This window comes from Colius striatus, chromosome 3, assembly GCF_028858725.1.
Source record: "Colius striatus isolate bColStr4 chromosome 3, bColStr4.1.hap1, whole genome shotgun sequence".
NCBI classification, from domain to species: domain Eukaryota; kingdom Metazoa; phylum Chordata; class Aves; order Coliiformes; family Coliidae; genus Colius; species Colius striatus.
Genome location: NC_084761.1, coordinates 98,125,302 through 98,141,041, shown reverse-complemented (window position 1 = coordinate 98,141,041; position 15,740 = coordinate 98,125,302). Strand labels below are relative to the sequence as shown.

Genomic DNA, 15,740 nt, shown 5'->3' with positions numbered 1-15,740 from the left:
TCAGCTTTTAAATGCTGCATGTTCTACTGAAAGCAACTGCAGCAGAAAGAAACAGGAATGAGAAATGTGGGTATTAAAGCCACAGCGTTGAAGGGATGTGTCTCTGCACCAGCAGTAATAAGACATGAGGAAATGGCCTCACACTGCACCTGGGGAGCTTTAGGTTGGACATTAAGAACTTTCTTTAACAAGAGGGTTATTAAGGATTGGAATGGGCTGCCCAGGGAGGTGGTGGAGTCCCCATCCCTGGAGGTTTTCAGCTGAGGTGCTGAGGGCCATGGGTTAGCGGTGGGCTTGGCAGGCTGAGGGGATGGGTTGGACTCAATGAGTCTTTTCCAACTTCTACGACTCTACGACCCTGTGTGGGTACAGCAGTTACTACAGGACCAAGTCTAAAAGTGCAAGGTGACTCTGTAAGGCTGGAGGGTTAATACCAAGCCAGTGGAGACGATGATACTCCTCACCTGACTGTCCTGGTGGTGGGATACCCCCAAGTCCTCGGGGCAACCTCACGAATACAGACAGAACGGCTGCTTTGTTCCCAAAACAGGGCTCCAGAGCTATTGGCTTTGGTACAGTCTGCAGCAAGCGAAGGAAGAAGAGAAAACAAATGTTACACAGTGCCTTACACCCTCCCTTCTTCCCCCAGCATCGTCCTTTGCAGATTGTACAAGCTTCAGGGCACGAACCGTGTTTGTGTGCTTGGCAAAGCTCCAGCACAGTAGCTGGCGCAGCTAAAAACCAACCTTAGCAACAATCAAACCCCTGGTCATGGCAAGAAAACACATCTCCCACATTTACTTAACAAAAACCCAGCTATTAAAAAGTCAACCACTGCACAAGGCTTGTTATTTCTGCCTAAATTCGGGGACTGAGCAGCAGCTCGTGCTAAATGAGGGGACTGAGGGTTTTTTCCCTCATATTACAAATATTGGCACTTCTGACCCTTTGAGATTCAATTCCACTCCCAGAGTTTACCTCCAACTAACACCTTCACAGCCCCATGTGCTTTAACATGGTGAGGAACATCCACCTCCAGGCCCCTCTCTGTGTCCCTGTGGTTTTGCTTTAAGCTGTGCTCCCATAGTTTTGCCTGATCATGTCTGTTCTTCCCCAAGGGGTTGTGTCCATTCTCTAGTAGCCTTCTAGCCCGCTCTTGACTCTTGTTCTTAGGGAGCTGGCTGCTCTGGGAGCTTTAGAAAGCAGTGTCCTTTGTTGAACTGAGGAGCAGAGGATTCAGTAGAGCTCAGGACTGGTCTGTGACCCTGGCTCTGGTTTCAGTGAGCTGTTCCATCCCATGACTCTTAACACACTTTACTTTGAATACATCTATTTCACACTTGTATTAAAAAATACAGGACAAGAAGTAGAGTTTTCAGGTTAAAAGTGAACTGATGCAGGGGATGGGATCCCTTGTTGGCCCTCAGTGTCTTCAGCCACCACCCTCCCCCTGGACTCCTGTAAAGGATTTTATTTGAATGATCAACAGCTTGTTTCAATATGACATGAGAGAGGCAAAAGGTCACAGCACAGTCCAGAAACTAAAGCATGTTCTTACCTGAGCTGGGCCCCAGTCCCACACATGATGCCATGCAATCAGTGCTGTTGTGGGATGGCACAACAGCAAGGTGAGGATGCAAGACTACACCTACGAGTATGGGTACAAGACATTGCCTTCATGTGTTCCACATGGGCAAAAAAGGCTGAGAAACACTATTTCACCTGATACACTCAGTGCTTTCTGAGTTCTTGCTCAGTATGGACAAACTCTACCCTGGTATTAATGAAGTAACTATTGCTTATGTTCCATTAGGCCTAAAAGTCTCCCACTGTACTCGATGCAACAGGAACACAACCCAATGCAAGACCCTGGACAAGCCAAGCAGGAGTCAAACAATGCTATTAAATAGCTGCTGCTCAACAAAACAGAGGGGAAAAAAAGGGATGACAGCCACCAGAATGAAACCTCAAACTGTTCTCATGTCTCGTGTTTACTGTGATGACTGCAAGAGCAACTTGTTAGTGTGTGCAAGGTGGGTAAATGCACATTCCACAGGCTGTAGGCTGTGTCTGCCTGCTTTCTGTTTCTTCACCTCCTCCTCCCACCCCCAACAAAGGGATGACACTCCAAACAAGGCTTTTGCCACCAAGCAACCAGGTGTATCCTGGTGCTGTATCCCACAGGAGACTCAATTACCAGAGCTAATGGAGAGAGCACAGAGAAGGCAGCTGCAGAAACACAGCCCATGGACTTCTGGTGTGTGAGGGGGAGCACTGAGTTTCTTTTCTGTTGCAGAGAGCCAAGTACTTTAGTTACTCTACTCTTAATAAACCACTGCTGCTGAACCCCAGAGGATGGGGCACAGTGCCTGTGTGTCATAGTGAGCACTCACATCCTCAGCCTTGAGCACAGTGAGCAGCTAAGAACAAGCAGAGGAGTAGAGGGAGGAAGAGAAGGGTGACAGAGCCACTGGATAAGCCCAGAAGATATTACACAGTCAGAGAACAAAAGAATGGTGGGGGTTGGAAGGGACCTCAAGAGATCATCCAGTCCAACCCCCTGCAGAAGCAGCTCCCACCTAGATCAGGTCACACAGGAACATGTCCAGGTGGGTCTGGAAACCTCCAAGGAAGGAGCCTCCACACCCTCCCTGGGCAGCCTGTGCCAGGGCTCCCTCACTCAAACACTCAAACACTTTATTTTAAAGGGAACTTTTTGTGTTCCAGCTTCATCCCATCACCTCTTATCCTGTCAGTGCATACAACAGAAAAAAAGTGCTGTCCCAAGCTCCTGACACCCACCAGAGAGATATTTGTAACTATTAATGAGCTCCCCCCTCAGTCTCCTCCAGACTGAACAGCCCCAGGTCCCACAGCCTTTCCTCATAGGGAAGATGCTCCAGTCCCCTCAGCACCTTGGTGTCCCTGCACTGGCCTCTCTCTCCTGGAGCTGCTCTCCAGCAGGTCACCCCCAGCCTGTGCTGCTGCAGGGGGTTGTTCCTCCCCAGCTGCAGGACTCTGCCCTTGTCCTTGTTGAACCTCAGCAGGTTCCTCTGTGCCCAGCTCTGCAGCTGCTTGAGATCCCGCTGAATGGCAGCTCAGCCTCTGGGGAATCAGCCAGTGCTCCCAGTTTGGTGCCAGCAGGGAACTTGCTGAGGGTCCCTCTGTGCCCTCACCCAGGTGGTTGATGCAGATGTTGACCAAGACTGGCCCCAGAACCCATCCCTGTGCAACTCCACTGGCCACAGGCCTCCAACTCGACTCTGTGCCATTGCTCAGCACCCTCTGGGCTCTGTCATTCAGCAGCTCTGCATCCACCTCACTGCCCACTCATCCCAGCCACACTGCCTCAGCTTTCTGATGAGGATGTTGTGGGAGACAGTGTCCAAAGCCTTGCTGAAGCCAAGGTAGATGCCATCCACTGCTCTCCCCTCATCCAGCCAGCCAGTCATGCCCTCATTTCTGTTTCTATTACCTTTTAAGCTGTTTGCTTTTACCTCTGACTGTTCCTTGCCCAACATAAATTGTTCAGTACCACTCTACTCCAATATGAGTTGTGGTGTCTCAGCAGCATGTTCATCATCCTCCAGCCACTGTGAAGAACCAGGAGGCTGAAATATCACTCCCATGATCACCAAATCCAGCCCCACAACACTGCAACTCTCTGCTTTACAAGCAGTTACACTTTCAGCCTGTGCCATCACCTCTGAGAGACCTTTCCACAAGCTCCCTGCTCCTGGATCACCCTGCTCTGACACCAGAAACCTCAGTTCTTTCCCATCTAACCTTATGCATCCATCTGACATTCTTCTGTGTCTTGGCCCTCTCTCTGGGCTTTGCCCTACTGTACCTCTCAGCCTTCCTGAATGAGCAATGCTCTGAATTTCTTCTCTGAACACAAACACTCCCTTTTCCAGCTCTGTCAACAGCCCCTCTCTGTATCTTGTCTGCTGCACTGGACCATGGGTGACTTGAAAGGTGTTTCAGGCTTTGACAGAGCCTCTGTAATGGTATCAAAACCCCCTCCCCCCTGGATTCTCCTGCACATCATACAATGGTAAAGAACAGAAGTTCATTAGAGCCCTCAGTCACAGAGATGAAGGGATTTTGAGGGTCATTTAGCTCATCTCTCAGCCCCAAGCAGGACCCATTCTCCTCCTCTGCCCTTTCCAACTAATGAACCCTGAGCATGCAGCAGAAACCCTCATTCTGAGTCCCTTTGGGCATGATCTTTCCCTTTCCATGGGGTTTTCATACCATTCCTCAAGGTCACACATCTCCATCCTCTCTATTTGCCTCATCCCAGGAGAGAGCTCCAAAGAGAGCTCTAAACAGCCAGTGCTGTCTCCTAGGAGTGACAGCAGACCCTGGCCACACTGATACCTAAAGCTCAGTGTTACTTCATGGAGATGAGTGTGATCCCCTTGCTGCAGTGAGTTTTCATCTACCTGAGGTACCACAGATAGCTGTGGGCAGAGGATACACCTCTGAGCCTCCTCCCTTCCAGGGGCAACCTCAGGAGAAGCTGAGTGTTAGTGAAGAACTGCAAAGATGGGGAACTTTGTTTCTATCAAGCAGGCAAAGCAAGGCAGTGTACTTTCTGTAATGATGCATCCAAATTCTGTCAGGCAGGCACAAGCTAATTTGGAAGGAATTAAGCACAAGGTCATCTTGCTGCAGCTAATCTTGGTCTTCAATCTAAAAGGGGAACCCCCCCCCCCAACTTAGTCCATTGTCCATCAAAACCAGCCCTTTTCCTGAGACAAGCTGCAGTTAATAACAGCAAAAAAAGCCCAGCATAAAGAGTCAAGTCCTGCAGATTTATTTTTGACAGCAGCACCAGTTCAGGCACCTGCTTTTTGAACTGTGACTCATGCTGCATCTCATCTCTGAGCCTGTGCTCACCAGGCCGAGAGACAAAGCGCAGCCTGATGAAATGACTCACGGGCCGAGTGATGGGAATGATGAATTGGATGCAAAGGAGAGGTCAGGCAGGAGTGAAGGGCGTGCTGTGCCCTCTCTGAGACACACAGCAAGCCAGCAGTGGGGCCTGGGGACCAGATTCTGCAGTCATGGAGGAAGGTGTGGGGGTAATTCACCCAGTAACTTCATGGTTGTACCAAATGTGGCTCTCACCCACAGCTGGACTTGCTGGGAGCCTGCCCCTGCTGTGACATGATCTATGCAGGTGCTACCATGGCTCAAAGCAGCTGAGGAGGAGCTGGCTTCATCATCAGGACAGGCTGGGGGTGAGCTGCTGGAGAGCAGCTCCAGGAGAGGGACCTGGCAGTGCTGGGGGAGAATCAACTGCCCATGAGCAGCAACGTGGGCTCGTGGGCAAGAAGCCAATGGCAGCCTGGGGGCATTGAGGAGAGTGTGGGCAGCAGGGCCAGGGAGGTTGTGCTGCCCCTCTGCTCTGCCAGAGCTGCTGAGGCCTCAGCTGGAGTCCTGTGCCCAGTTCTGGGCTCCCCAGCTCCAGAGGGACAGGGAAGTGCTGGAGAGAGGCCAGTGCAGGGACACCAAGATGCTGAGGGGACTGGAGCATCTTCCTGCTGAGGAAAGGCTGTGGGACCTGGGGCTGTTCAGCCTGGAGAAGAGGAGACTGAGGGGGGATCTCATTAACTTTACAAGTATTTAAAGGTGCTTGTTAAGAGAATGAGGTGGAACTTTTTTCTGTTGTATCTACTAACAGGACAAGGGGTGATGGGCACAAGCTGGAACACAAGAAGCTCCACTGGCACAGGAGGAGAAAGTCCTTTGGTGCTGAGGGGAGGGAGCCCTGGCCCAGGCTGCCCAGGGAGGGTGTGGAGGCTCCTTCTCAGGAGGTTTCCAACCCCACCTGGACACGTTCCTGTGCCCCCTGAGCCAGGGGAAGCTGCTGGAGCAGGGGCTGGGGCTGGAGCAGCTCTGCAGGGCCCTTCCAGCCCCCACCACTCTGTGACTCTGAATTTTTGTGAGGAGATTAAGGAGAAATCCCATCCCCTTTCCTCTCTCCTCTCTGTGGCACGTCTGCCCCCCGTGTGCTTTCTGAATGCTCTTGTTGCAGATCCAAGGGGCTTTTCTGCAAGAGGGTTTGGGGTGGACTTGGGAAGCAAAGGTCAGGTCATTTTAAATGCCTCTGTTTCAGTCTAAGAGGTGGTTTCTAATAGCCCACTAGAAGGAACCCACATCAAACACAGAGATCTCCAAACTTTAAACACCTTCCCTGAGATGGTTAAAAGCAGCCTCTGCCAGAGCCTCATTTAGAGTATTTTGATAAACCCATTGTTGAATTATAGAAGCAATTCATTTTTACTGAAGGCTTAATGGCACAATAAAGTAGACATTATTCAAATCTATGCAAATAAGGTGCATCCCTCAGACACTTGGCACACGATGACTGCTTTGCACAGAGGGTGCCTGAGCAGCAGCATCCCACCCCAGGAGGGGGGCACAGAGCTAGACCCAGCTGCTGGACAAACACCACAGTTAGTGGGGTAAGATCTCACCTTTGGTGGTGAGTCAATCCATATGAGCCAAACTGCCATCCAGTAGCCCACCAGCAAAGGAGTCATGTCCTTGACTCACGAAGCACCAAGCACACTCCCCTCACAACCCATCAGTGGAGCTGGGGAAGAGGCTGGAGCACAGGTCTGATGGGGAAGGGCTGAGGGAATGGGGGTGCTCAGCCTGGAGAAGAGGAGCCTGAGGGGAAACCTTGCTCTCTGCAGCTCCCTGAGGTGGTTGTGGCTGGGGAAATTCAGTTTCTGCACCCAAATGACAAGCAACAAGACAAGAGGGAACAGTCTCAAGCTGCACCAGAGGAGGTTTAGATTGGAGATTGGGAACAATTTCGTACCCAAAGGGTTGTCCAGCCCTGTCCCAAACTTCCCAGGGCTGTGATTGAGTCCCCATCCATGAAGCCATGGCAAAGCCACGTAGCTGAGGTGCTGAGGTGCTATGGGTTAGTGATGGCCATGGCAGTGCTGGGGAAATAGCTGCACTCAAGGATCTTAAAGGGCTTTTCCAGCCTCAATCATTCTGTGACTTTGTACTTGTATGCACAGAAGCAATAATGTGTAGCCTTCTGGCTGCAACCAGGATGGAAGTCAGCAGAGGGGATGCTGTGCTGCCCTGCTTGTGCCTGTGCTATGAACACACAACTACAGCTGGTCAAGCCATCAGGCATCCTCCCCTAAAGCTGCTTCTTGTCCTCAAAGAAATCTTCTGCCTACACGGTATTAAGCACTGGAATGAGCTGCTCAGGTGGAGTCCCCATCTCTGGAGATATTTAAAAGACACAAAGCAGAGGTGCTGAGGGATGTGGTTTAGTTTAGTGCTTGGCAGTGTGAGGTGAGTGGTTGGACTTGATCTTAAAGGTCTTTTCCAACCATAATGATTCTGAGATACACTGGAGTGTCAATTTAAGTCTGAGCTACCAGCAGCACCTGCTCCTGCAACAGACTCTGACTGTCTCTTCACACCAGCAACGCTGTGATGAATGGATAGGGGAGGGAATAAAGACAACAACTGGGAATCAGGAGAGTGCAAATGTCAACCAACCACCAAGAAACCAGGGATGACCTCTCATCCTGGTACACACACCCAAACACACTCTGCTGGGCTGCAGGAGGGTGTGCTGCACTGTCTGGTTTTTAACCAGGACCCACTACCACGTGTTCTTGGAACCAGTGACAACCCTTCTTGGGATGAAAATATGAAGTGGATGGTATTTTACTCAGCAGTGACACAACCCCACTGCTCCTGGAGGCAGCAAAGTCTGTTCTCAGCTGTTTTCCACAGATGACTTTACTGGCTGAAGCCAGAATCAAAAAGCCAAGCACTTTTAGCTGTTTATGGGTTTTGGTATATACTTAATACACATAAAGCTTAAACCACTGTAGAAGTTAAAAGCAGCTCAGAGACCCATTAGGTCAGCTAATGAGTCCACTCTCTCCAGCAGGATTTTCCTCACAAACAGGTCATTTTCCAGGACTCTGGATTATTTCTATGTGACCCAGGTGTGGAGTGAACCCACCAGTTCCCTTGGGAGACAATTTCACAGCCAAATGCTTTTCTGCCATCGAGATGTTCAACCCAATTCATTCATTCTCGTTATTTCTATTTATGCCAACAAATTCTAAAGGTTAATAACGTGTCACATCAAACTAATGGCTACAACAATCAATATTCTGTGTAATTTAAAAAACACAGCCTCAGTTTTGCTTAGGTTCCTGGAACACACTGCCAAGCACAGTGCTTTTCACTACTGGACAGAACTCCTTTTTCCCTTAACAAGAACACATATTTCTGTGCTTTGCTCAAACAACTGGCAAAGCTTTCAAGGAAATTGAAATAAAAGGGGGGAGGCTGGAGGGAAAAATCTCATGGTGGGGGCAAGAGAAGGGGAATATTACTGAAACAGCTCAACTTTATTATTTGATTCCACTTCTTCAGCTGATTTCACCCCGTTGAGAAAGGGTCAAAAGCCTGTTTGTGAGTTTTTTAATGGTGCCATTAAAAGCTGAATGAATGTCTGTAAAATCAGTTGCAAGCATTAAAAAAGTGGGAGTGTTACGTTTTAGAAGTCATATTCTCAAGGTAATATGTATGTAATATCATAGAATGGTCGGGGTTGGAAGGGACCTGCAGAGATCATCCAGTCCAACCCCCTGCAGAAGCAGGGTCACCTAGATCAGGTCACACAGGAATGTGTCCAGGTGGGGTTGGAAACCTCCTGAAGGAGCCTCCACACCCTCCCTGGGCAGCCTGGGCCAGGGCTCCCTCACTCAAACACTGAAACAGGTTTTCCTTATGTTTAAGTGGAACTGTTTGTGTTGCAGCTTCATCCCATCACCCCTTGTCCTGTTACTATCTACTATAGAAAAAAGTGCTGCCCCAACCTCCTGACACCCACCAGTGAGATATTTGTAACTATTAGTGAGATCCCCCCTCAGTGAGGGAGATGGAGGAATGAATGAGCTTCCAGTAATAATTTGCAGTAAATGAGTCTAGATTAGAAGTGCACACGTACCTTGTCCCTGATATCTACCTTAGAAGTGACACAAGGGCTGAGGAATGAATGGAGGTCAAGGTAGATGCCATCTGCTGCTCTCCCCTCATCCAGCCAGCTGGTTGTGCACTCATAGAAGGCATCAGGTTGGTCACACAGGATTTCCCCTTGGTGAAGCCACGTTGACTCCCCCTGATAACCATTTTTCCTTCCTATGTTCAGTGATAACATGCAGGATGAGTTGTTCCATCACCTTTCCAGGGATGGAGCTGAGGCTGACTGGCCTGGAGTGTCCTGGCTCATCCTTCCTGCCCTTTGTGCAGCCTGCAGTGCCATTGGCCTTGCTGCAGCCCTCAGGCACCTCGCCTGTCCTCCAGGATTGTTCAGAAATGATGGAGAGAGGCTTAGCAACCACATCAGCAGCTCCCTCAGCACTCTAGGATGCATCCCATCAGGACCCATTGACTTATGAGCCTTAAGCTTGGCCAACAAGTCTTTAACCTCTTCCTCTTCCACCCAGGGCAAGTTGTCTGCTGTCCAGGCCATCCTGTTATCCTTGCCAGCCTGAGCTTCCCACGAGCTGGCCTTGGCTGTAAAGACTGAAGCCAAGAAGGCATTCAGTACTTCAGCCTTCTCTGCATCCTCAGTTAGCACAGCTGAACTGCACACAACTCAGTCCTGAACAATGGGTTCCTGCACATGAGGAACTAAACAAGAAAGCCATGTTCAAGCCCTCAGATGAATGGCAACAGCCTGAAATTGAAACCACAGCTCTGAGCATCCCGAGGTACCACGAACTGGGAGCACAGACACAAACCAGCCTCACGGGGCACCGAGTTTGCTCCCGCTGCATTGAACAACTGCCTCCTCTTTTGAAGTGTCAACCCAGCAAAACACAGGCACAAGCTTTCAGGGAAGGGATTTCACTTAGGCAAGTTTGTGTTTCAAAAGCAGTCACCCTGAAATGACAAAAACCTCCCGTCACAGCTTCGAGTGTTGCAACTCACGTCAGCCAACAGCTCACCCTTTCTTTATCCAATTCCCTGCTGATGCCCTGGGGAGGGGATGGGATAGATGAGGCTATGGGTATCAAATCTGGGCAAATAGATATCTGGCCAAGGCTGGGTGGTTGGTTTGATTTTTGCATGGGTGAAGAGGCAGGATTTTTCTGACCACTTGGCTGGTTTTTGCACTTGAAAAAGCAGGAGGAGAGCAAAAAGAACCCCAATGAAACCAGACATTGGATGAAGTCGAGGCACAAAACAACCACTTGGCATAAAGGAATGCAAACAGGTCCCTGGTAATGTTGTTGAGAAGCTGCTGGTGTTGTTAGTACTTTAATCAGAAGAGAGACTCATTTGCACAGGAGGGAAAAAAGAGCTTAGAAAAACCCTCTCCTGCGGGAAGCTTCACAATCCTTCCTCTCCCTCCAGCAAATTCCTCCTTATCAGCTAAAATCAGGGTCTATCCTGCTGAAAATTCACAGTCTTCATATCTCAAACTAGTTAAATCTCAATTATCAGCCAAATATTCCCTAAACACAAGGCAGGTTTAACAGATGTCTCTGTGGATCTCGCAACAGCTCCATTCCTAGTATTTATACTCCACAGTATATCATGGAAGTGCCATAAGTTCCCCCCCTCCAATGCCCTAATTTTGTAACAGAAAACAAAATGAGTAACTTTAACTGGAGATAATTCATTAGGGGAAGGTTTTATCAGGTGTGTTTGTTGTTTGGGCAGCGCTGATCAAAGCCAGACCAGATGCAGACCTGGTGCAGCTAATCCGCTCTGCACACCTCGGCTGCTCAGGCAACGCTCCCTCCTTAGCACTGACAACAGTGCTCCTTCCAAGGGGACCACACACTTCTCTCTCAATTACAAAGTGGGCCAGAACAAGCAGAATGAACCCAAAAGCTCAAGCACAAGCTGGGATGTTGCTTCTTGTTGTATGGCCCTCGTCACCCTGATGCAACGGGAAGGTTCTGGCACACGGACCGAGTCTAATGAGGATTTAAAAGGTGTTTGTCAAGGGGGTGAGGTGGAACTTTTTTCTGTTGTCTAAGTGCCAGGACAAGAGGTAATGGACAGAAGCTGGAGCACAGAAAGTTCCACTGGCACAGGAGGAGAAAGTCCTTTGGTGCTGAGGTGAGGGAGCCCTGGCCCGAGGGTGTGGAGACTCCTTCTCAGGAGGTTTCCAACCCCAGCTGGACACGTTCCTGTGCCCCCTGAGCAAGGTGGAACCCCCTGCAGAGGGGTTGGACTGCATGATCTCTAAAGGTCCCTTCCAACCCCCATCATCCTATGATTCTACATGTAAAACTTAAGAAGCCAGCCTGTAGGAGCTGCTGGGGCTGGACAATGCTTCATTTCAAACCACTCTCCACTGCAGTGGTTTCCCTGCAGCTTCCCCACACCCATCGCCTGAGACACGGGTCTTCTCACTTCCCTGCTCTGTACTGATGGCTGCAAGTCACAGAATCAGACACTCACAGAACAGCAGGGGTTAGAAGGGACCTTTAGAGATCATCCAGTCCAAGTGCCCTGCTAAAGCAGGTCCCAGCTGGATCAGGTCACACAGGAACGTGTCCAGGCTGGTTCTTGCAATGTAAAAGGAATTTCACCAGGCCACCACTCAGATGCAAAAATACAAATAGGCTGAAAATGCAAATCTGTGGTATCCCTTGCCCACTCCTAAATCAGCCCACCACTTCATCTCTGTGCTTCTTGAACAGATGGGACCCTCTGGCAGTCTTTAAACCACTCAACAGCACTTTCTTCCAGAACAAAGCAAACTAATTAGTAGAGTGAGATGCTATTTTCCATCAACTTTTCTGCTATTTTTAAGGAATCAGCCAGCCTGGTGAGTTGGTGTCTGATTGAGGATTTGCACTGAAGCAGTTTTGCCCTCAGAAGCCTAACACAGCACAATTAACTGCACGTTGCCGTGAAGGTACAGAACATACTACATGAACTTCCCAAGGATTCTGCTCAGCAAATGCTTCTCTCAGTCCATTCAGGCAACTATAGAATCATAGAATCACAGAATGGTGGGGTTGGGAGGGACCTTTAGAGATCATCCAGTCCAACTCCCTGCAGAAGCAGGGTCACCTAGATCAGGTCACACAGGAACATGTCCAGATGGGTCTTGAAGAGCTCCAAGGAAGGAGCCTCCACACCCTCCCTGGGCAGCCTGGGCCAGGGCTCCCTCACTCCAACAGTTTTTTCTTGTATTTAAGTGGAACTGTTTGTGTTCCAGCTTCATCCCATCACCCCTTGTCCTGTTGCTGGCTACTACAGAAAAGAGGGATGTCCCAGCCTCCTGACACACACCCTTTAGATATTTATAAATGTTAATGAGCTCCCCCCTCAGCCTCCTCTTCTCCAGCCTGAACAGCCCCAGGTCCCACAGCCTTTCCTCATCAGGAAGATGCTCCAGTCCCCTCAGCATCTTGGTGTCCCTGCACTGGCCTCTCTCCAGCACTTCCCTGTCCCTCTGGAGCTGGGCAGCCCAGAACTGGACACAGGACTCCAGATGAGGCCTCAGCAGCTCTGGCAGAGCAGAGGGGCAGCACAACCTCCCTGGCCCTGCTGCCCACACTCTCCTCAATGCCCCCAGGCTGCCATTGGCTTCTTGCCCACGAGGCCACATTGCTGGCTCATATTTAGCTTATTATCAATCAGGACTCCCAGGTCTCTCTCTGCAGAGCTGCTCTCCAGCAGGTCACGCCCAGCCTGTGCTGTGCAGGGGGTTGTTCCTCCCCAGCTGCAGGACTCTGCCCTTGTCCTTGTTGAATCTCAGCAGGTTCCTCTGTGCCCAACTCTGCAGCCGCTCGAGATCCCGCTGAATGGCAGCTCAGCCTCTGGGGAATCAGCCAGTGCTCCCAGTTTGGTGCCAGCAGGGAACTTGCTGAGGGTCCCTCTGTGCCCTCACCCAGGTGGTTGATGAAGATGTTGACCAAGACTGGCCCCAGAACCCATCCCTGTGCAACTCCACTGGCCACAGGCCTCCAACTCGACTCTGTGCCATTGCTCAGCACCCTCTGGGCTCTGTCATTCAGCAGCTCTCCATCCACCTCACTGCCCACTCATCCCAGCCACACTGCCTCAGCTTTCTGATGAGGGTGTTGTGGGAGACAGTGTCCAAAGCCTTGCTGAAGTCAAGGCAGATGCCATCTGCTGCTCTTCCCTCATCCAGCCAGCTGGTTGTGCACTCACAGAAGGCATCAGGTTGGTCAAACAGGATTTCCCCTTAGTGAAGCCATGTTGACTCCCCCTGATAACCAAACTATAGATGTTGACAGTCTGTTCATCAAGGATGGAAAAGAATATCACCTCTTAGCACTGGCTGGATCCCTAAACACAGCACAACAAGGGCTGCTCTATGCACCAGCTTCCAAACACTTCCAAAGCAGGTTTTTTTTCCCCTCAACTTCTCTAGATGTTGCTATTGATCCTGGTCAGCATTTGCTTGCTATGTATGTGCTTTTCTCAAGAATCTACAAGTCTTAACTTTGTGCCTTTACCAACTTTGAGACACCTGGAGATGGACATCACAGAATGGTAGGGTTGGAAGGGAGCTTTAGACATCATCGATGTCAGAATCTTCCCCAATCCTTTCAGGAAAGTTGCTTCTAAAAACAGCTGCAAAACTACAAGACTAATTAGATAAGACCACCTAAAAAAAGCCTGAGTTACAGTAACACCAGTTCACACACTTGGATGAGTCCCAAACACTCAGGGATGTTAAATACTGTGAAGAAAAATCCTTGCAATATGCAGCATCTCTGAAGGCACTGAGAGCTGCAGAGGAAAGCCAATGGATTCTGCAACAACTAAGCAAATTTAGCAGTAGATTTGTGATGCAAGTAGGTACTTGTTGAGTGGGAAATAAACCAAAAGCAGCTAGTCACATGTTGCCTAGCTGCAAACTGTAATCTGAATAGTTTCCCTGCAGGTAAATCACTTTCTATTACTCCTAAGTACCCCAGGAAAAAATCCTAATTGAAAACGCTGTTCTAATACCATCCAGCTGGAAAACATCAGCTTAGGATGGAACTAGCTTGACACTGGCTGCCAGTTGGCTGTGCACAATGGAAAAGGAAACAAAGCTCTTGCAGACAAGACAGCCCATTTTCCACTTCTCCTTTGTAACCCTCCAAATCAACTCGTTATTAGGCTTTGACTCACACGGAGAAAGAAAAGCATCGCTGCGTCTCTGATAACGCCAAGCCTGGGTTTCTTGCACTGAAAGAAAAGCTCTCAAATGTTGACAGAGGGACTTGAGTGGCTGAAGGATGGTTTACAGTCCAACAGCATAGCAACACTTCGATCTTTTCTTAGCTAGTGATTAAAGGATAGGCAAAAACACCAAGAGAAATGCAGTTCTACTGCTCCAGGTCCCTTCCAGATCTACTTCCCGCAGCTCCCTCCTGCTAAAGAGCTTTCTTCCACATGCAGCTGCAAAAGGGATGAGGAGAAGACCCAAAGCTGACCCCAGATACTCTGACTGCTTTTTCTTCTTCTATTTAAATTCATCTATATGCAGCTTCCAACAGGCCAGACTATCTCAGAGGTGTCATTCCCCAAGCTGCTCACAACCCACCAGCTTCCTGAGCCTCTTGTCTGTGTCACTTCAGCTTTGCTGAAACTCCCCAGACTTTTACAAATGCTTTTATCTGCTACCCAAATTCCCCCAAATGATAAAAATACCCTTATATAACCCCTTCATTGTGATGGAAAAGCATCCTCGCTCTGCATCCACAGCTTGCAGCAGATGCCAACAGTCCAGGTCCACGTTTCCTACTTGGCTTCAGGTTCCTGTACAAGGTTTGGGCCATTTACTTGAATCAGAGCAATTTGACTGAATCAGGCAATTTAAGCTTGAAGTTAAGAGACATTTGTATGAGCTATCAGCACAGAGGGCAATTAGCAGTTGGTAACAACTTCTGGGTCTGAAAAAGGACATCTGTCCACAGTCTTACTTGTTAATGCTCAAAAGCATCTTCTCCATCCATTCTTGAGTAAGCCAAGGAGGTCAGACAAGTGAGATATGGAAGATGATGGCACACAGGGGAAAGCAAGGCAGCTTAGCTGAGAGAAAGATGAAATCCTGTCTGTGGTGCTTCTGTGGAAGCACTTCAAAAGAGGAGAGTTCAACATTCCCATAATCAAAAAAGAAAACAAAAAGCAGAGGTATGGAGGGGAAATCGAAGAACAAAGCCTCAAGGGAAAAGGAAAAGCACAGGCAGCTGAACAAGAGGAGAAATAACAGGCTAATCACAACAAAAGAGAAGCAAAGTTACTGTCTGCTCTGTAGTTTTGGAGTGCACACAAACTTGCCAGAGAGATCAAAATGTTTGGGACAGCTTTGTTCTTGCCTGACGCTACAAGAGAGGTGTTTTCAGTCAGCTTATTTCCAGAAAACAGAAAGAGGGGAAGGGAATTGCCCCAGACAGACAGACTGAAACCCAAAACCATCAGCAGCCAGGCTGCAGCCTCACAAATCCACCTCTAGTCTGATGGGAACATCCACAGACATCCCACAGCTTCTCTAATGAAGCGGTGAAAGAAGAAAAAGGCTCTCTCCAGCAGCTCCCTGTCCTTCTGGAGCTGAGGGGCCCAGAACTGGACACAATATCCCAGATGTGGGCTCACAAGGGCAGAGCAGAAGGGGAGCAGAACCTCTCTGACCTGCTGCCCACAGCCTTTCTCATCCAGCCCAGGATGCCATTGGATGCCAATGTGCC

The 15,740-nt window shown here is 49.4% G+C and overlaps 1 protein-coding gene across 2 annotated transcripts in view; it reads right to left on the bottom strand.

The window, feature by feature from the left end:
* ATRN (attractin) overlaps positions 1-15,740 on the bottom strand; it is a 192,817-nt gene that overhangs the window by 5,477 nt on the left and 171,600 nt on the right. For both annotated transcript variants that reach the window (XM_061992449.1, XM_061992450.1), the window contains one exon: positions 465-579. In XM_061992449.1, coding sequence (XP_061848433.1) covers positions 465-579 — 115 coding nt within the window. The remainder of the gene's footprint in view (positions 1-464; positions 580-15,740) is intronic.